The 20,913-nt window shown below is 38.1% G+C and overlaps 1 protein-coding gene across 2 annotated transcripts in view; it reads left to right on the forward strand.

Moving 5' to 3' along the window:
• The window catches only part of CFAP70 (cilia and flagella associated protein 70), a 78,628-nt gene that overhangs the window by 22,363 nt on the left and 35,352 nt on the right, over nt 1-20,913 (forward strand). For both annotated transcript variants that reach the window (XM_068982516.1, XM_068982517.1), the window contains 7 exons: nt 1,494-1,628; nt 10,415-10,585; nt 10,948-11,028; nt 13,041-13,132; nt 16,235-16,295; nt 16,616-16,810; nt 18,144-18,275. In XM_068982516.1, the coding sequence (XP_068838617.1) occupies nt 1,494-1,628; nt 10,415-10,585; nt 10,948-11,028; nt 13,041-13,132; nt 16,235-16,295; nt 16,616-16,810; nt 18,144-18,275 (867 nt within the window). The remainder of the gene's footprint in view (nt 1-1,493; nt 1,629-10,414; nt 10,586-10,947; nt 11,029-13,040; nt 13,133-16,234; nt 16,296-16,615; nt 16,811-18,143; nt 18,276-20,913) is intronic.

Consider the following 20,913-nt stretch of genomic DNA (forward strand, 5'->3'; position numbering starts at 1 on the left):
TTTCTGCATCTGTCAAGAAGATCATATGATTTTTATTCTTCAGTTTGTTAATGTAGTATATTGCATTGATTGATCTGTGGATATTAAGCTCCAGGAGTTGGTGATAGACAGGGAAGCCTGGCATGCTGTAGTCCATGGGGTCGCAAAGAGTCGGACACGACTGAGCAACTGAACTGAACTGAACTGAACCTATTCATATATCCCTTATTAAGTCCCAGTTGGTCATAGTGTACAGTTCTTTTAATGTATTGTTGAATTTAGTTTCCTGATATTTTGTTGAGGATTTTGAAATTTATATTCATCAGGGATATGATTTCTAAAGCAACATAATGTTATCATATGAAGACAGGACTTTAAGTCTGATTTCTGATTACTGTTTTTGTCTTGTTTTCTTCTTTTTTTTTGGTTATGCTGCATGTTCATTGCTGAGCGTGGGCTTTCTCTGGTTGTGGTGAGTGGGGGCTACTCTGTAGCTGTGGGCTTCTCATTGCGAAGCACAGGCTCTAGGTGTATGGGGTTCAGTAGTTGTAGCACATGGGCTCAATAGTTGGTGGCTCATGGGCTTAACTGCTCCATGGCATGTGGACTCTTCCTGGAGCAGGGATCAAATCCATGTCCCTGCAGTGGCAGGTGGAGTTTTCTCCATTGTACCACCAGGGAAGTCCTTTGATATTGTTATAATCAGCAAAATCAAAGAGATTACTTTTAACCTTGTAGAAATTAAATGTGTTTTCCTTCATTTAATTGATTTTTCCCTTGTAAATGTTTTCTATGGCAAACCATACAGCCATTAAGAATTATGTTAACGTATATTTACTGACATGTTCTTCATCTGTGTAATGAGAATTTAGATGAGGGCAGGGTTGACAAATATATGATGGCAGACTGTCATTCATCCTCCTTCATCCATGGCAGATAATACTGATCAATCAAAATATCCTTTTCTTTTGAACCCATCCTTTTTAATCCAGATAAGGACATAGAATCTTTGTCAACACAGTATTCTAAAACACCTCCACTAATATCAGAATTTAAGCATAAGTTAAATCCTGTTTGTCATCACTGGTCCAGATGATTTGTAAGGGTCTTTTCATTTATATGAACCTGTGAACTAAAGCTAAGGCCACAGTCTGATTTCTTTTAAGCCTTTGTTATCGTTGTTATTGTTTTTTTGCAAAGTTTCATTTTTTCCTAAGAAGCAACATGGAGAAATTGACTCTTTGGTTGAATATACATTATTAGAGTATTTGCTGGTCAAACTACTATCTTTACTGTTAATTAACACCGTTAATATATATTATCTCACTGATCATGATATTATTAAACCCACTTATAAATAAATAAGCAGAGACCCAAAATGTCTATATAACTGGCTCAAATCAAGAAGCATAGCTAGTTCCTAAAGTCAGGTCTTTGCACTGCTCAGTCAGAGCTCCAGACCTTATGCTACATTACTCTGTAACACTAACAGCTATCTGTTTTTATTCCTTTAGACTGATGATGAAGGTCAGTTTTCATTTCATGGTGTGGCTTATGTTAATATGGTGCCATTGCTGTATCCAGGTGTAAAGAAGATTCGGGGAGCTTTTCATGTTTACCCTTACCTAGATAGTATGGTCTATGAAAAGGTAAGACAAATTAATATAGAAGTTATCATCCTAATTTATTCTTATATATGTGTTTACTTATATCTTTAGCACACACATCTTTTGCAGTTGATATTTGAAAACAGTTGATACACTGGATGTTAAATATAGAGCCTTGAAATCTTTTGCCTTTGAATCTTAAAAACTTTAGGATAACAAAAAGCCCCAAACTGGAAACAACCCAAATTTCTATCAACAGGTGTTCAGAAAAACAATTATGTGGTATAACCATACAATGGAATACTATTTGGCATTAAAAAGGAATGAGCTATTAAACATGCAACATGGATGAATCTCAAATGTATTATGATAAATGAAACCAGACAAAAGAGGGTGCATATTGTATGATGCCAATGAAATACAGTTATCAGAAAGTAGAAAGCAAATCAGTGGTTGCTTGGGAGCAGGGATAGAGGGAAGAATGGATTACAAAAGAAATATCAGAAAAAATTTAGAGATGTTGAGAATATTGGTTATTCTGACTGATGAAATCATATACTTTATATTTTTTTTATTTTTTTTCTCATATACTTTAAATATGTAATTTATATTAAAAAGCAGAGACATTACTTTGCCAACAAAGGTCCATCTAGTCAAGGCTATGGTTTTTCCAGCAGTCATGTATGGATGTGAGAGTTGGACTATAAAGAAAGCTGAGTGCCGAAGAATTGATGCTTCTGAACTGTGGTGTTGGAGAAGACTCTTGAGAGTCCCTTAGATTGCAAGGAGATCCAGCCAGTCCATCCTAAAGGAGATCAGTCCTGGGTATTCATTGGAAGGACTGATGCTAAAGCTGAAACTCCAGTACTTTGTCCACCTGATGCAAAGAGCTAACTCATCTAAAGAGACCCTAATGGTGGGAAAGATTGAGGGCAGGAGGAGAAGGGGACAACAGAGGATGAGATGGTTAGATGGTATCACCGACTCAGTGAACATGGGTTTGGGTGGACTCCGGGAGTTGTTGATGGACAGGGAGGCCTGGCGTGCTGCGGTTCATGGGGTTGCAAAGAGTCGGACACGACTGAGCGACTTAACTGAACTGATATAGGCATGAGTGCATGTGTAGTCACTCAGGCAGATCTGACTCTTTGGGACCCTTTGGACTGTAGCCCACCAGGCTTCTCAGTCCATGGACTTCTCCAGGCAAGAATACTGAAATGGGTTGCCTTGTCCTCCTCCACAGGATCTTCCAAACCCAGGAATCGAACCACGTCTCCTGTGTCTCTTGCACTGGCAGGCAGATTCTTTACCTGCTGAGCCACTGGGGAAGCCTCCTATATAGGCATAGCTTATTTTATTGTGCTTTGCTTTATTATTCTTCACAGATGTTGTGTTTTCTTCTTACGAATTGAAGGTTTGTAGTAGCCCTGAGATGAGTAAGTCTGTGGGTGATATTTTCCAGCCGCATTTGCTCACTTTGTGTCTCTCTGTCACATTTTGTTAATTCTCACAGTATTTTAAACATCATTGTTTTATTTGTTATAGTGATCTGTGTTGTTATGAATCTAATCATTTTGGCCTTTTTTTAGTGAAGAAGTGAAGAAATATTTTTAAATTAAGATCTGTACATTGGTTTTTGAGACATTGCTATTGTACACTTAATAGATTACAGTATAGTGTAAACATAGCTTTTATTTGCATTGGGAAACCAAAAAATCCATGTCTTGCTTTACTGCAATATTTGCTTTATTGATGTAGTCTAGAACCAACCTGCAGTATCTCTAAAGTAAGCCTATATTTCAATTTTACCTCAATAAAGTTGGATAAAAATCTTTAGAATAATGCAAGAAGTCTATTGTGTTCAGTATGCAAAAATTTAAATCTATGTACTGATTAATGAGCTGTAATATGGTTCTTGCAATTTTCAGATGTTAAAATACAAATTATTTATTTAAGAGAAAGATCAGTTTTATCATGTTGCTTCTTCGGAGAAAGTGCAGCTTTATAAAAATCAATAATAACAAAACCACATTACTATTTCAGCATTATTAGGACAGCTATTACTCAATAACAGAGTCATGAAAGACCCATCATCTCTATTTGAAAACCAAATGAGTAATAAGCTCTGTATAAGTATCCTTTGAATCAGAAGTCAGGTTTATAGGGATGTGTCTGAAATAAATAATAGGATCAAAGGCCTTATATTCATGAAAACTTTTGGGGATCAATAATAGCAAAACTAAACTTAAGATTAAATGTCTAATAATACAGGATGGATTAATAGACTATTGTAAATAAAATGGTGGAACCCGCACCCATTAAAAAGATAAGCATTATGGCTTCCCTGGTGGTCCAGTGGTTAAAGAATCCACCTTGCAACACCGGACACAGGTTCAGTCCTTGGTTCGGGAAGGTCTCATATGCTGCAGGGAAACTAAGTCCGTGCATCACAACTACTGAAGCCTACGTGCCTAGACCCTGGGCTCCGCAACAAAAGAAGCCACCATAGTGCAAAGCTTGGCACCTCAACTAGAGAGCAGCCCCCATGCTCCACAATTAGATAAAGCCCAGTGCACAAGTGAAGACCCAGTGCAGCAAAAAAAGAAAGTAATGAAGTATATATACTTAGGAAATAAAATTTTTTAAAAAGATAAACATTAATGCTTTGTAGATAATTAAATGCAAAAAAGGAAGCAAAAATTTTGCATATAGCATAGATCATGATAAATTCCTAGTGAGTTTACTAAAGTGAGTTAAATGTGAAGTCTATAGATATAGAAGTGGCTATTAATTAAATATATGAATTAAGGGAAGAATTCCTGTGCTTGAGAAGAATGAAAGGTATAAAAGATTTAGATTGCCAAAAAATAAAGATCTCCTATACATAGAAGACAGAGAAAGCAATGGCAACCCACTCCGTACTCTTGCCTGGAAAATCCCATGGACAGAGGAGCCTGGTAGGCTGCAGTCCATGGGGTCTCGAAGAGTCGGACACAACTGAGCGACTTCACTTTCACTTTTCATTTTCATGCATTGGAGAAGGAAATGGCAACCCACTCCAGTGTTCTTGCCTGGAGAGTCCCAGGGACCGGGGAGCCTGGTGGGCTGTCGTCTATGGGGTCGCACAGAGTCGGACACGACTGAAGCGACTTAGCAGCAGCAGCAGCAGCATACATAGAAGAAACCACCACAAACCAAATTACAATGTACCTAAAAAATAAGGGGAAATGTTTGAATATGTATCAGAATGGTGACTATTGTTCCTAAAATATAAACTACTTTATCCTATCAGTCGTTTCAAGGTGCTCTGGGTGAGGGAAACAGTATATCATAATCAAAAGGTTATAGGCTTTGATGTCAGGCAGTTTCTAGATTGAATTCTGGAACTTCCAGACTAGCTGCCATTTACTGACTTACGGCAAGTGACTAAATTTCTCTCAATTTTATGTATTAGTAAAATGGAGACAGTACTTGTTTCCTATAATTGTTTTACATATTAAAAGAGATAAAATACATAAAGCACTAGAGATATAGGTGACACACAGACATTTTTATTTATTCTATTATATGCACGTGAAGAAGATTATTCAAATTATTCTTAGGAAAAACTTAAAAAACATGAACAGATACATGTGATAGTCTGTTAAATGAAAAAGGGTGTAAAACTACATCTACTATGATCACAACTTTTTATACATACATAATCATAATTTTTTAAATATATGAAAAATACTTGAGAGGAATCACTTCTGGCTATGTCTGAGTGACAAGGTAGTCAAATTTTCTCCCCCTAGAAGCAACTATAAAGCTCAACACATTGACAAAATACCATTTCAGCACTCTGGAAATTGACCAAAGACATCAACAAACTGAGAAGTATTAGTGCATGAAAAACTGGAGTTTGAGGCATTCTTACCAACATCTGCTTCTAAACCACCTCCTCCTCCCTTTACTCTGAAAGTGAAAGTCACTCAGTTGTGTCTGACTCTTTACGACCCCATGAACTATAGCACACCTGGCTTCCCTGTCCTTTACTCTCTCCTGGAATTTGCTCAAACTCATGTCCATTGAGTCAGTGATGCCATCCAACCATCTCACCCTCTGTCATCCCCTTCTCTTTCTGCCTTCAATCTTTCCCAGAATCAGGGTCTTTTCCAATGAGTCAGCTCTTCACATCAGGTGGCCAATGTATTGGAGCTTCAGCTTCAGCATCAGTCATTCCAATGAATATTCAGGGTTGATTTCCTTTAGGATTGACTGGTTTGATGTCCTTACTGTCCATGGGACTTTCAAACGTCTTCTCTAGCACCACATTTTGAAAGCATTACAGAGATATAACTTATATACGATAATAGTAGCATAAAGGATGGAGAATAGAATGGAGCTGTAGTACAATAAAGTTTCCATTTTTACAAGAATTAAGTTAGGCTCAATGTGCAATAGATTGTGATTAGTTCAGATGCGTATTGTGATCTCTAAAGCAACCGCTAAAAAAAGTGTGTGTGTAGGTACCATACGCATGGGAAGATCCTCTAGAGGAGGGCATGGCAACCCACTCCAGTATTCTTGCCTGGAGAATCCCATGGACAGAGAGGAGCCTGGCAGGCTACAGTCACTAGGGTCGCAAAGAGTTGGACATGACTGAGCGACTTAGCACTCACTCACTCACCATACACATGCATAAAAGAAAATATATATTTATTTAATATTAAAAGAAGGCACTTAAAGGAGGAACAGAGGAGCAAAAAAGATAAGATATATAGAACACAAATAGCGAAATGTCAAATATAAATGTAAATATTTTAATAATAACACATGTGAGTAGTCTAAACACACCAATGAAAGGAAAGAGGTTATGAGATTGGATTTTTTTAAAAAGTCGGGATTTGAGAAATCAAATATATGATATCACTTATGTGTGGAATCTAAAAAATAATACAAGTGAATCTATATACAAAACGTAAATACACTCAGATTTAGAAAATAAACTTATGTTTACCAAAGGGGAAAGGAAGTGAGGGGAGGGGTAAATTAGGAGTATGAGATTAACAAACTACTGTACATAAAATAGATAAGCAACAAGGATTTACTTCAGAACACAAGGAATTGTTTTCAATATCTTGTAGTAACCTATAATGTAAGATAATCTGAAAAATGTATGTAACTGAGTCACTTTTCTGTATACCTGAAACTAACAACTGTAAATCAACTATATTTCAATAAAAAATCAAGATTCGATGATATGCTATCTATAACAAATACATTTTGATTCAAAGATATAAGTTGAAGTAAAAGAATGGAAAATATATACTATGCAAATAGAAACAGAGCTAAGTGGCTATATTTATATCAGATAAAATAGACTTCAAGATGAGTAATATTATTACAGATATAGTGTGGCATGTCAATTAATCGGGGAGCTAAGATTTATAAATTATAGATTATTATATATAATACATGTTTAATAAAATGTATGTACATCTAACAACAGAACCTCATTATGCATGAAGCCAAACTCAACAGATTTGAAAGAGGTAATAGGCAATTTGGCAGTTAACATTTAGAAATTTCAATATTCTACTCTTAATACTTGGCAGAACAACTATTTAGAAAATCTTTGTTAAACATAATTTATGTTTAATAATTATGTTTATAATTAATAATTTAATAAACAGAATTACTTTAATATAGACAATCTGCATTAAATATAAACATAATCTATATTAAACTTACCATATGTGTGTATGTGTGTGTGCTCAGTCATGTCTTTGCGCCCCTGTGGACTGTAGCCCACCAGTCTCCTTTGTCCATGGGATTTTCCTGGCAAGAATACTAGAGTGGGTTGCCATTTCCTCTTCCAGGGGATCTTCCAAACCCAGGGATTGAACCCATATCTCCTGCACTGCAGGTGGATTCTTTACGGCTGAGCCACCTGGGATTCCCCAGGTTTACCATGTGAAGTGAAGTGAAAGTCACTCAGTCGTGTTCCGACTTTTTGCAACCCCATGATCTGTGCATGGACTTCTCTAAGTAAGAATACTGGAGTGGGTAGCCATTCCTAGGAACCTACCAAGAGAACTGAAAACCTGCAGTTTTCACAAAGACATGTATATGGATGTTGATAGCATTATTCATAATAGCTAAAATGTCACAGCAATCCAAATGCCCACAACTAGTGAATCAATAAGCAAACTGTGGCACATCTATACTAGGGAATCAGTTCAGTTCAGTTCAGTCGCTCAGTTGTGTCTGACTCTTTGAGACCCCATGGATTGCAGCACAACAGGCCTCCCTGTCCATCAACAACTCCCGGAGCCTACCCAAACTCACGTCCATCAAGTCGGTGATGCCATCCAACCATCTCATCCTCTGTCGTCCCCTTCTTCTCCTGCCCTCAGTCTTTCCCAGCATCGAGGTCTTTTCCAATGAGTCAGCTCTTCGCATCAGGTGGCCAAAGTACTGGAGTTTCAGCTTCAACATCAGTCCTTCCAATGAACACCCAGGACTGATCTCCCTTAGGATGGACTGGTTGGATTTCCTTGCAGTCCAAGGGACTCTCAAGAGTCTTCTCTAACACCACAGTTCAAAAGCATCAGTTCTTCAGCGCTCAGCTTTCTTTATAGTCCAACTCTCACATCCATACATGACTGCTGGAAAAACCATAGCTTTGACTAGACAGACCTTTGTTGACAAAGTAATGTCTCTGCTTTTTAACATGCTCTAGGTTGGTCATAACTTTCCTTCCGAGGAGTACTAGGGAATACTATTTAACAGTAAAAAGGAATGAACTACAATTAATGTAATATGCCAAAATCATTGAACTTTATTTTTCCAGAGCAAACTGGGAGAATTCATTTCATTGTCTCTTTTGAACTTGCTGCTGAAATGGAACCTTATTTCACCTTTGTTGATTGTCTGCTCCATTCTGGAGCTTGCTTAGATGTTGCCCAGTGAATTCCGTTTTTAGTATTCATGGGCTAGCAGTCTTTAGTACCATCCCCCTAGCCTAAACAGAAAAGATCCAAAATTTTAAGTGCTTCATTCTGTTTCAACCAAGCAGAAAAACAGATTCTCATAGGAAGAGGCTGTTTAGAGCTGGAAAGCAGGTTTTTTTCCCCAAAAAATCATGGAATTTTGATTGTACTGTAAATGGGTAAATTGTATGGACAACAAAACAACAAAGCTCTTTTTAAAAAGGAATGAACTACTGATACATGCTGTAACATGGATAAACCTCAAAAACGTTATGCTGAGTGAAAGGAGCCACAAATGACTGCATATTGTGTAATACCACTCACATGAAATGTTCTCTTCCAGAGATGTTAACATTTGAAAAAAATCTGCATCTTAGAATATATGAAATACAGCAATTATGGTAGAGGTGGCAGGATTGTGAGTAGTATTTAGTATTCATAATTTTTCTTTAATATTGCCCTACTATCTTTTAGCAGGTTTATTAAGGTATAGCTGACATATAAATTGCATATATTTATTTTTTTCTCTTTTTTTTAATTTTTATTTTTACTTTATTTTACTTTACAATACTATATTGGTTTTGCCATACATTGACATGAATCCCCCATGGGTGTACATGAGTTCCCAAACATGGATCCCCCTCCCACCTCCCACCCCATATCATCTCTCTGGATCATCCCCGTGCACCAGCCCCGAGCATCCTGTATCCTGCATCAAACATATATATAAATTGCATATATTTAAAGTGTACAATGTAAAACTTCTAATGTAGGTTTGCATATGTGAAACTATCACCACAATCATGAAATGAAAATCTCCATTACCCTCATCTGTTACCCTTCTCTCCCTCCTCTGTCCACTCCTCCCCTCTTTTTTGGGGGAGGGCAGTCTTATTTCTTTTACTTATCATAAATTATATTTAGATTCATCTTTGTTGTTTAATTATAAAGATTATTTTAAGATCCTTTTCTAGTTATTTATCTATAGTTTGAATTTTCCCATGCATAGTTTTACTTTAAACTTGCACTAGTCTTCCAATTATAAGTGATAAGCCAGTAGTATTTAGATAGATAATATTTCTTATACAGAAATAAATTCTATTGCTTAATCTGAAATTATGTGTCAAAGTTTAAACTCTCTCTGGTACCAAGTTATGAGAAACCAAAACAAGCAAGGGTGAAATTTCTCTTACTAGTTTAAAAACTAGGGTAGGAAAAAAAAAAAAAACTAGGGTAGGCAGCTAATTTTCTATGAATGCCCGTATGGCAAGGCAATTAAGCTTTTTAGCTTCTATTTATCTCTGATTGTACTACACTAAAATGATCTGGAAAACTAAATGACGTTAAAGAATAATGTGCTCAGAAGTTTCTCCACCATTATACATAGTGAAGTAAGTCAGAAAGAGAAAAACAATATACTATATTAATGTATATATATGGAATCTAGAAAAATAATGATGAACAGCAGGGAAGGAAAAGAGACCCAAATGTAGAGAATGGTCTTGTGAACACAGGGGAGGGAGAGAGTGGGGCAAATGGGGACAGTAGCATCAACATATACACACTATCCGGGTGAGAGGGATAGCTGGGGAAAAGTTGCTGTGTAGCGCAGGAGCCTAGTCTGGTGCTCGTGATGACCTGGAGGGGTGGGATGTGGGAAAGGAGGGAGACTAAGGAGGGAAGGGACATATATACAATTATGACTAATTTGTGTTGTTGTGTGGCAGAAACCAACACAACATTTGTAAAAATTTTAAAAACTCAGTAAGAAAAATATAAAGGTTTTTTTTTTTTTTTTTTAAGTTTGTTTCATTTGCCTGTGAGTAATTACATTTTTTGTTCATTTCTTTTCAGACCAAATGTTTGTTTAGCTTGTTCCGGGATACTGGCCATAATTTGATTCAGAATAACAAAGTAGGAGGCATTAATTCTCCAGTGTCTAAACCAGTTGTGTCTAAGAACTTGAAAGAGGATAAAACAGTCAAAGAAAAGGATATGGAAGGAAAGCCTAGGCCTGGGGATGTGGTAGGTTGTCGAGAAGTTGACGATTTTGCTGGTTTTGTTACTTTCCAGAGGCTTGCACTGATTTCTCTTTTGATGAATTGCTTCAGTTTATTTTTTATTTTAAACATTTTTTTTTAAATTTTCATTTATTTATTTGGCTGCTCTGGGTCTTAGTTGTAGCATGTGGGATCTAGCTCCCTGACCAGGGATCGAACCTGGGCCCCCTGCACTGGGAGCTCAGAGCCTTAGCCACTGGACCACCAGGGAATTCCCGAATTGCTTCAGTTTAATTGACATTTTGATGCAACACAATGGTCCTTGCTCCTGCTGTTGTGGAGACCGTGTAAGAATTGAATTTTTGATGCGTGCTTATTTTGTTTCAGCAAGTACCTAGTATAAAATCTCAGAGCTCAGATACTCCTTTGGAAATTGAACCCTCCCTTTGCAACAATCCAGAAGGACAGGTAACTATCCATGAAGAGTTTGAAAATGAAGTTTGAATCCATCAGTCCTTTCTAAGCAGGATTGTATCATATAGTGAAAAATGCTCAGGACAATTCATTTTCTGAGTAACCATCCCATATTTGCCACGACTAGCTTACTCGAGTAAGATCATGTCTTTGTCTTGTTGAGACTCTAAAATGAGTGGATAACAGATTAATTTCAAGGTCCTTCCTAGCATTAAAAAATTATGTCTCATTAATTATGCTTATTAAGCACTATTAGGGATGTAGAGATACTTATCATCTACAGCATTTATTCATATGCTCTCAGGACACTCAACACTCTGGTGGGCAAAACAGACTGGTATATAACTAACTGTAAGACAGACACTTGAAGACTGCTGTAGCAGAGGTGCAAGTGAAGGCACTGTGTGAACTCAGGAGTCAGATGAGGCAGACCCAGAAGTCTTCAGGAAGGGGTGGCATCCAAGCTAAGTAGTGAAAGATAAAGGGAACCCTCTGCCAAATGGAGACGGAAGGAGAAGAACTTCAGGATCAGAGAATAACTTGAGTCAAGACACAAAGAAGGTAGCAGAACTCAGGGTATGTCAATTAATTCAGTGTATGATACAGAGAAATGACAACCCACTCCAGTATTCTTGCCTGGAGAATCCCATGGACAGAGGAGCCTGGAAGGCTATAGTCTATGGGGTTGCAGGAGTTGGATACAACTTAGCGACTAAACAACCACCACCACCACCGTGATACAGAGAAATGAAAAGAAAGTAATGGCTCTAGAAGGAGGTGATAAAGAAGAGAGAGACTGAGGTGGGGTTTAGAAATGCTTTGAAAGGCTTGCTGAAAAGTGTGGGCTTCATTCTGTGGAGGATGAGGGACTGTTAAGCCATATCTTAGAGATGCACATTTAAGTTTTTAAGTCATGTGGAGATAATACCTCATGAGTGTGTCAGGGCAATACTCTTGCCAGGATATGAAAAAAAGAGATTGAAGTTGTGGTAGGGGATTCAGATGTCAGTGTATAGGTTTTTCTTATAGTAGAGGAGTGTTAATGACAGTTTAATCTAGGGACAGGGTTGCAGTAAAGAAAGTAAAAAACCAGCAGAGGCAAGGTATGAAATTTGAAAGCTTTGGGTGTTGAGGAATAAAAGTTAAAGCTAACTTGGGTATCAAGCCTCACTTTCTGGAAAGATGACAGAATCACTAGAGAAAAATAAAGATAGTGGTTATTATAGGGGAATGATAAGTTCAGTTTTGGACCTGATGTATTTAGGATGCTGGCAAAAATCTAGGTAGAAATGTCCTAGGTTGAAGTTGATAGATGGTACTTAGGAGGGTGTGGGTGGGAATGTCAGAAGGTTATGATATTATTGCTGCAAGACTCCTGAAAGATGTTTGCTAGAAGATAGAATGACACTCACTTAAAAGAATTCTAAGAATAGTGTTGAACAAATTAAACAAGACTTCAACTGGGGTAGATGTTTTCAAGAGTAAAACTGAAAACCTTTTTCTGCAAGAGATAACCACTGCCACTATTTTTAAAAAATATTTATTTATTTATTTATTTACTTGTGGCTGCGCTTGGGGCTTTCTCTAGTTAGGGCAAGCTGGGGTTGCTCTTTGCTGTGGGGTGCAGGCTTCTCCTTGCAGAGGCTTCTCTTGTATAATAAGGGCTCCAGGCACACTGGCTCCAGTCCTCAGGCTCAGTGATTATGGTGCATGGGCTTAGTTGCCCTTCTGCATGTGGGATCATTCCAGAGCTGGGATCAAACCTATGTCCACTGCAGTGGCGGTCGGATCCTTAAGCACTGGACCACCAGGGAAGGCCCCCCCCACCATTACTATCATTCTTTCCAGTTATTTTTCTATCTAAAAAATATTTTAAGTCATAATCACCCTATATATAGTTAAATATACAGTTTTCTCATTTATATTGTGAGCATTATAGTACTAAAATTTTTTCATGAATATGTATTTTCCTGGAAAGAATAAATTAGAGAAAAATGTCTTTGCAGCAATATGTAGAAGCAGGGACTTACATTGTGTTGGAGATTGAACTGGACAAAGCCTTGGTTCCGAAGAGAATGCCAGAGGAACTAGCCAGAAGGTGTGTGGCAATGGTTCTCATACTTGTTTTGCAAGACAATTTAGGTGACTTCCTTAAAGGAAGTCATTTTGTCTACATAAATGTAATTTTTCTTGGGTTAAGCAGCAGACAGTTTTCTGGGTGTTTTTTTAAATGAAGTTTTTTTCGTTATTTTGTCTTCTTTTAAAAAAAGCCGTATAGGCCAATTACAAAAATATTGAAAATTTCAAGATCAGCAAGAAAAAAAAATCAACAAGAAAGTATCTAAAAATACCCAGATTTCTTTCTACTCACCCAAAGATTACCATTTTTAACACCTTGGTATTTATCCTTCTGGAGTTATTGTAAGTCTCTGTATTACACACACACATACACACACACACCTCTCATATAAATATGTGTAATTTTTTAGAACTATCCTTATGTTGTACCACAGTGCTTTGATTGTGTTTATAAGAAGTTGTCTGTTTCATCAAGGTTATCCAGTTTATTGATGTATAATTATTCATGGTATCCTTTATTGTCTTTTTTATATAGATAGATGGAGAATAATGTCTCCATATATATGAGGAATCCCTCTACATTTCCTCTCAACCTTCATGCCATTTCCCTACCAACACCCTGCACCCCAGGCCTAAGCAATCACTTATCTACGTTTTGTCTGTATAAATTTGCCAACTCTGGAACATTTCGTTTAAGTGGAATCATACCAATGTGGTCTTTGTTGACTGGCTTCTTTCATCTAATATAATGCTGTGAAAGTTCATCCAGAATGGAGCATGTATCAGTGCTTCATTTCCTTATTGTTGAATAGTACTTCATTCTATGAATATACCATATTTGGGCAATTTATTCTTATTATGGCATTCTGTGATGATTATATTAAAATGGAAATCAATTCATATAACTCCTCTCTTCAGAAGCTACCAGTGACTCCCATCATACTCTGAGTAAAAGTCAAAGTCTATAATGACCTAGGGGGCTGGCTATGTATTCTGCATGTATTTTCTCCTCACTTTTTTCGGTCTAGCCAAAGTGGCCTCTTTTATTGCTCACACATGCCAGGCATACTTTTGCAGCAAGGCCTTTACACTTGCTGCTTGCTTTTCCTGTAATTTCCTTTACCCCAGTTATCTACATGATTTGTTTCCTCACTTCTATTGGGTCATACTCACATATTATCATCTCAGTGAAGCTTTCCCTGGTGAAATATGGTCCCCAACTCCACTGCTCCCAACCCCCAACATAGTTTGTCTGCCTACTGCGTTATTTTTCTGTGTGGAACATATCACTAACATATTTATCTTATTTATTGTCCTTTTTTCCCCCAGCTAAAATGTAAGTGCCACGAGGGCAAGAATTTTTGTCTTTGCTGAATACTCTATCCCCGGCACCTGGAAAAGTGCCTGATAAATAATAGGCACTAATATATATTTTCATTGAATGAATAACATTATCTCTAGAAAGGAGACTGGGTGGCTAACCAAGGCTGGCAGGAGACCATTTACTATATATTGTTTCATATTTCTTAAATTTTGAATCATATGGATATATTATCTAATAACATAGATAACATTAAAATTAGGAGTTATGAGCAAGGTCTAAAATTACATAGAACCTATTCTCACTTTTCTTTTCTTTTTGGCCATGCCATGTAGCTTGCGAGATCTTAGTTCCCCATCCAAGGGTTGAACCTGGGCCACTGCAGTGAAGGCACCAAGTCTTCACCACTGGACCACCAGGGAATTCTCTCATATATAGAACCTATTAAAGAAAAATTGAATTTGTGAGTTTTTTGGTAAATTTCAAGACAGTATAGTATACCTAAGTAGGAATCTGAAACTATAAGAAGGAAGAACTATAATTCCGTTTGTGTGTGCGCTTAGTCGCTCAGTCGTCTCTGACTCTTTGCGACCCCATGGACTGTAGCCTGCCAGACTCCTCTGTCGATGGGGATTCTCCAGGCAAGAATTCTGGAGTGGGTTGCCATGCCCTTCTCCAGGCGATCTTCCCAACCCAGGGATTGAACCCAGGTCTCCCACATTGCAGGATTCATTACCAAGTGAGCTATCAGGGAAGCCCCTAATTTCTTTTGGGTTCTTGTAAGAACTCCTGAAAATGGAAGGTAAAAGTTTTGGTGTAAGTAATTTAACAGTGGTAAAATGTATTTTCTTATTCGCTGTAAAGTTTTTTTTTTCTGCCATAAAGTTTGATGTCTTTGCTGTAGCTTAATGTAGTCTTATAAATTCTGACCAAGAGTATACTTTTTATCCTTATTGTTATTCAGTCACTCAGTTGTGTCTGACTTTTTATAGCCCCATGGACTGTAGCACATCAGGCTTCGCTGTCCTTCACTATCTCCCAGAGTTTGCTCAAACTCATGACCATTGAGTCAATGATGCCATCCAACCATCTTGTTCTCTGTCACTGCCTTCTCCTCTTGCCTTCAATCTTTCCCAGCATCAGGGTCTTTTCAAATGAGTCAGTTCTTCACATCAGGTAGCCAATGTATTGGAGCTTCAGCTTCAGCATCAGTTCTTCCAATGAATATTCAGGGTTGATTTCTTTTAGGATCGACTGATTTGATCTCCTTGCAGTCCAAGGGACTCTCAAGAGTCCTCTCCAGCACCACAGTTCAAAAGCATCAATTTTTCCTACTGGAGAGGAAAGAAAAGCTTTCACTTGCTTGTACCATTTATATTTCCAAAACTTTGTGCTTTCAGAGACTCTACCAAAACTCATAACAGCTACTGTTAGTAGCTACATAAAGCTACTAAAGTAAAAACACCCGTTTCTTTCTAATGCCTGAGTCATGTAGCTTCTTGTGTACAAGAGGTTTTAAAAAAATGTATATTTAAAGCCTGGGCTCAAATTAGCTAGAAGTGCAACTTAGCTACTTTCCAGGTAGCTATTTAGTCGCTTCCTACCTTCCTTCCTAGTTCACAGTTATATGTTGTTCTGAAGTTCACGTCTAGGTTCTTACGTGAGATAATAGCATAGTGGTCAAGTGTGATGGGCAACTGACCTTTGATATCCCTCACCCAGACCTTTGGAGGTGGGAAATAAAAGAACATACACTTGGATATAGGAAAGGTTATGTATTGTTTTTTTTTTCTGATACAGGGTCAAGGAAATGATTCCTCCAAGGCCACCTCTTACCCGTAGGACAGGAGGAGCTCAGAAAGTAAGTGCCAAGGCCAAGGTGAAACTCTGAGATGTTGAGTGCACCCACTTGAAAATAGGGCATGGGCTCTTCAGTATGTTTTCCAGAAGGGATGAGAAAGTGTAGCTTCACAAATTTTCCCTCATGCTTCAGTCTGACCAGTGGCATGCAATGAATAGCATACAGTGTTTAATCTTTGGCTGATGATTTCTGAGATGGGAAGAGAAGGGCACTTTATCCCTAAAGTATTATTGAATGTAAAACCCAATCAAGTTTCAGACGTTCTTTCCATGTCTTGACCTCTTTGAGGCCCCTTTACCAGATATTTTGTATTTTTCTAGGCGGTGAGTGACTACCACATGCAGATTAAGAACATTGCTAGAGCCATTCTGAATGAATATCACAATATGTTTGGAAAACAAGTAGTCAAGACTGGGAATGATATAGACAGTGAAACCCTGGAGGAGCAGAAGTGCCAGCTCAACTATGAACTTAATTGCTCTGGAAAATACTTTGCTTTCAAAGAACAGCTCAAGGTAAATATTAATTTATTAAACCGTGGATTTTTATGAAGCATCTTCTCTGCATATGTGGTTATCATTTCTTTTCCAGTTATGTTCAGCTGTGCTCTACCTTTCTTGCTACTGGTGCAAAGACCTGTGTTCTCTATGATAGAATGTCTAGAGACATTCTTCCACTCCTATATAGTCTTGGTATGGTTCAGTATCCATACTGCGTGTAAGCCTGTAATAAACTAATTCCTCACTTGAAATTAGGCCAGATTTCGTGTTGTACTAGCAGGCAGACACTCTGTACCTGGTGTTGATTCCATGACAGTTTTCTGTTTCCCATTGCAAACCTTTTCCTAGCCCATAGAATCACTAAGATTTGAGAAATATTTACTTAATAATAATTTCCCAAATAATAATGGCTAACATTTATTGAGTATTTGTTGTATACAGACAGATTTTTAAATACTTCTTATTTTGCTAATTTCATCCTCACAACAACTATAAGAAAAAGTACTCCTCATTTTATAGATAGAGAATTGCAGTATTTAGTTGGTTAAATAATTTGCCCAAGATTATAGAGCTAGTAAAGGTCAAAGATGGGACGTACATTCAGGCAATCTGGCTCCAGACTCAACTCCGAAACTGGCTTCTCATTTGCTACACTGCAGTGCCTCTCTGTGTACATTTACTATGTGCCCTAAACTGTACCAAACAGATACAAAGAAAGTACGTGGAAATAATAAAGTGAAAAACAACTGGTAGCCATGGAGACACGAGGCTCTTCTCAGGTGGCACAGGCGCATCTCAGTTTGATCCCTGGTTCTGCTATTAGTAGCTGGATGACCTTCTTCCCCTGTTATTTCTCTTTGGCCTCTCAATCCTCTTTTGAAGTAGGATAAGAATACCAGAAGTACGTATCCATTTAATAAATGAGGAAACCGAAATACCAAGTGTAAAATAATTTATGAGGTTGTACAGTGGCAGGATTAGAACCAGGATTCCATTGTTCAGTCTCTCAGATCAGGCCTTTCTCCTTTTCTCCGTTGAATCATGTTGCCACTATGAGAAACATAATGCTAAGGTTTTCTTTGGCTTTATGACTCTCTTTGCAAAGTGTGAATCCTGTATTGACCATTTTGATGATGATGGTAATGTCAAGAAAAGAATGATGTCATGAAGACATACTTTGATGTCATGCAAAGTGTGTTGATTGGAGGAAAATCAGAGAGCCAACAGTCTAGCAGTCATCAAGGAAAATCAGTTCACCTTCTGGGTTTCTGATGAGCCTTAGATCAGAAGCTCAACGGAGGTCTTCTGCTGAACTGTGTTATCAGATGGTGATGTGTGTCTCTTGCAGCATGCTGTGGTAAAGATTGTGAGAGAGAAGTACTTGAAGACAACATCATTTGAAAGCCAAGAGGAGCTGCAGAAATTTATCAGTGAGCTATATGTTTTCTTGGTGGATCAGATGCATGTGGCCTTAAACCAGGTAGGTGCTTTAGAACTAAGCACTCTTCCTTTTCTCTGTAGGTCATCAGGGTCTCCTCTAAATAGTTCCTTTCTTCTTGCCTCTTTTCTTCCTTAACACCACAGACATTTATTGGGGTAGCTGCTCTGTGCTAGGCATTGAAAACACAAAGATGAATGAGAAACTGCCTAACATATAAGACGAATTTTTGGAGAAATAAGGGGGTATCCTCTTTCATGCAATCTCAAAAACTACAGAATGATCTCTCTTCGTTTCCAAGGCAAACCATTCAATATCATGAATGCCCCAACCAGTAACACTGAAGAAGCTGAAGTTGAACAGTTCTATGAAGACCTACAAGACCTTCTAGAACTAATACCCAAAAAAGATGTTCTTTTCATTCTAGGGGACTGGAGTGAAAAAGTAGGAAGTCAAGAAACACCTGGAGTAACAGGCAAATTTGGCCTTGGAGTACAGAATGAAACAGGGTAAAGGCTAATAGAGTTCTACCAAGAAAATACACTGGTCATAGCAAACACCCTCTTCCAACAACACAAGAGAAGACTCTACACATGGACATCACCAGATGGTCAACACCAAAATCAGATTGATTATATTCTTTGCAGCCAAAGATGGAGAAGCTCTATGCAGTCAGCAAGAACAAGACTGGGAGCTGACTGTGGCTCAGATCATGAACTCCTTATTACCAAATTCAGACTTAAATTGAAGAAAGTGGGGAAAACCACTAGACCATTCAGGTATGACCTAAATCAAATCCCTTATGACTATACAGTGGAAGTGAGAAATAGATTTAACGGACTAGATCTAATAGACAGAGTGCCTGATGAACTATGGATGAAGGTTCATGACATTGTACAGAAGACAGGGATCAAGACCATCCCGAAGAAAAAGAAATACAAAAAAGCGAAATGGCTGTCTGAAGAGGCCTTACAAATAGCTGTGAGAAGAATAGAAGTGAAAAGCAAAGGAGAAAAGGAAAGATATACCTATTTGATTGCAGAATTACAAAGAATAACAAAGAGATAAGAAAGCCTTCCTTCAGTGATCAATGCAAAGAAATAGAGGAAAACAATAGAATAAGAAAGACTAAAGATCTCTTCAAGAGAATTAGAGATACCAAGTGAACATTTCATGCAAAGATGGGCTCAATAAAGGACAGAAATGGTATGGACCTAACAGAAGCAGAAGATATTAAGAAGAGGTGGCAAGAATACACAAAGAACTGTACAAAAAAGATCTTCACGACCCATATAATCATGATGGTGTGATCACTTACCTAGAGCCAGACATCCTGGAATGTGAAGTCAAGTGGGACTTAGGAAGCATCACTACGAACAAAGCTAGTGGAGGTGATGGAATTCCAGTTGAGCTATTTCAGATCCTGAAAGATGATGCTGTGAAAGTGCTGCCCTCAATACGCCAGCAAATTTGAAAAACTCAGCAGTGGCCACAGGACTGGAAAATGTCAGTTTCATTCCAATCCCAAAGAAAGGCAATACCAAAGAATGCTCAAACTACTGCACAATTGCACTCATCTCACACGCTAGTAACGCTCAAAATTCTCCAAACCATACTTCAGCAATATGTGAACCATGAAATTCCAGATGTTCAAGCTGGTTTTAGAAAAGGCAGAGGAACCAGAGATCAAATTGCCAACATCCGCTGGATCATGGAAAAAGCAAGAGAGTTCCAGAAAAACATCTATTTCTGCTTTATTGACTATGCCAAAGGCTTTGACTGTGTGGGTCCCAATAAACTGTGGAAAATTCTGAAAGAGATGGGAATACCAGACCACCTTACCTGCCTCCTGAGAAATCTGTATGCAGGTCAGGAAGCAACAGTTAGAACTGGACATGGAACAACAGACTGGTTCCAAATAGGAAAAGAAGTACATCAAGGCTGTATATTGTCACCCTGCTTATTTAACTTATATGCAGAGTACTTCATGAGAAACGCTGAGCTGGAGGAACCACAAGCTGGAATCAAGATTGCAGGGAGAAATATCAATAACCTCAGATATGCAGATGATGCCACCATTATGGCAGAGAGCGAGAAAGAACTAAAGAGGAAAGTGAAAGAGGAAAGTGAAAAAGTTGGCTTAAAGCTCAACATTCAGAAGACTAAGATCATGGCATCCAGTCCCATCACTTCATGGCAAATAGATGGGGAAACAGTGGAAGCAGTGGCTGACTTTATTTTGGGAGGCTCCAAAATGACTGCAGATGGTGATTGCAGCCATGAAATTATAAGACACTTACTCCTTGAAAGGAAAGTTATGACCAACCTAGACAGCATATTAAAAAGCAGAGACATTACTTTGCCAACAAAGGTCCATCTAGTCAAGGCTATGGTTTTTCCAGTGGTCAAGTATGGATGTGAGATTTGGACTGTGAAGAAAGCTGAGAACAGAAGAATTGATGCTTTTGAACTCTGGTGTTGGAGAAGACTCTTGGGAGTCCCTTGGACTGCAAGGAGATCCAGCCAGTCCATCCTAAAGGAGATCAGTCCTGGGTGTTCATTGGAAGGTCTGATGTTGAAGCTGAAACTCCAGTACTTTGGCCACCTGATGTGAAGAGCTGACTCACTTGAAAAGACCCTGATGCTGGGAAAGATTGAGGGCAGGAAGAGAAGGGGATGA

Source organism: Capricornis sumatraensis, chromosome 10, assembly GCF_032405125.1.
Source record: "Capricornis sumatraensis isolate serow.1 chromosome 10, serow.2, whole genome shotgun sequence".
NCBI classification, from domain to species: domain Eukaryota; kingdom Metazoa; phylum Chordata; class Mammalia; order Artiodactyla; family Bovidae; genus Capricornis; species Capricornis sumatraensis.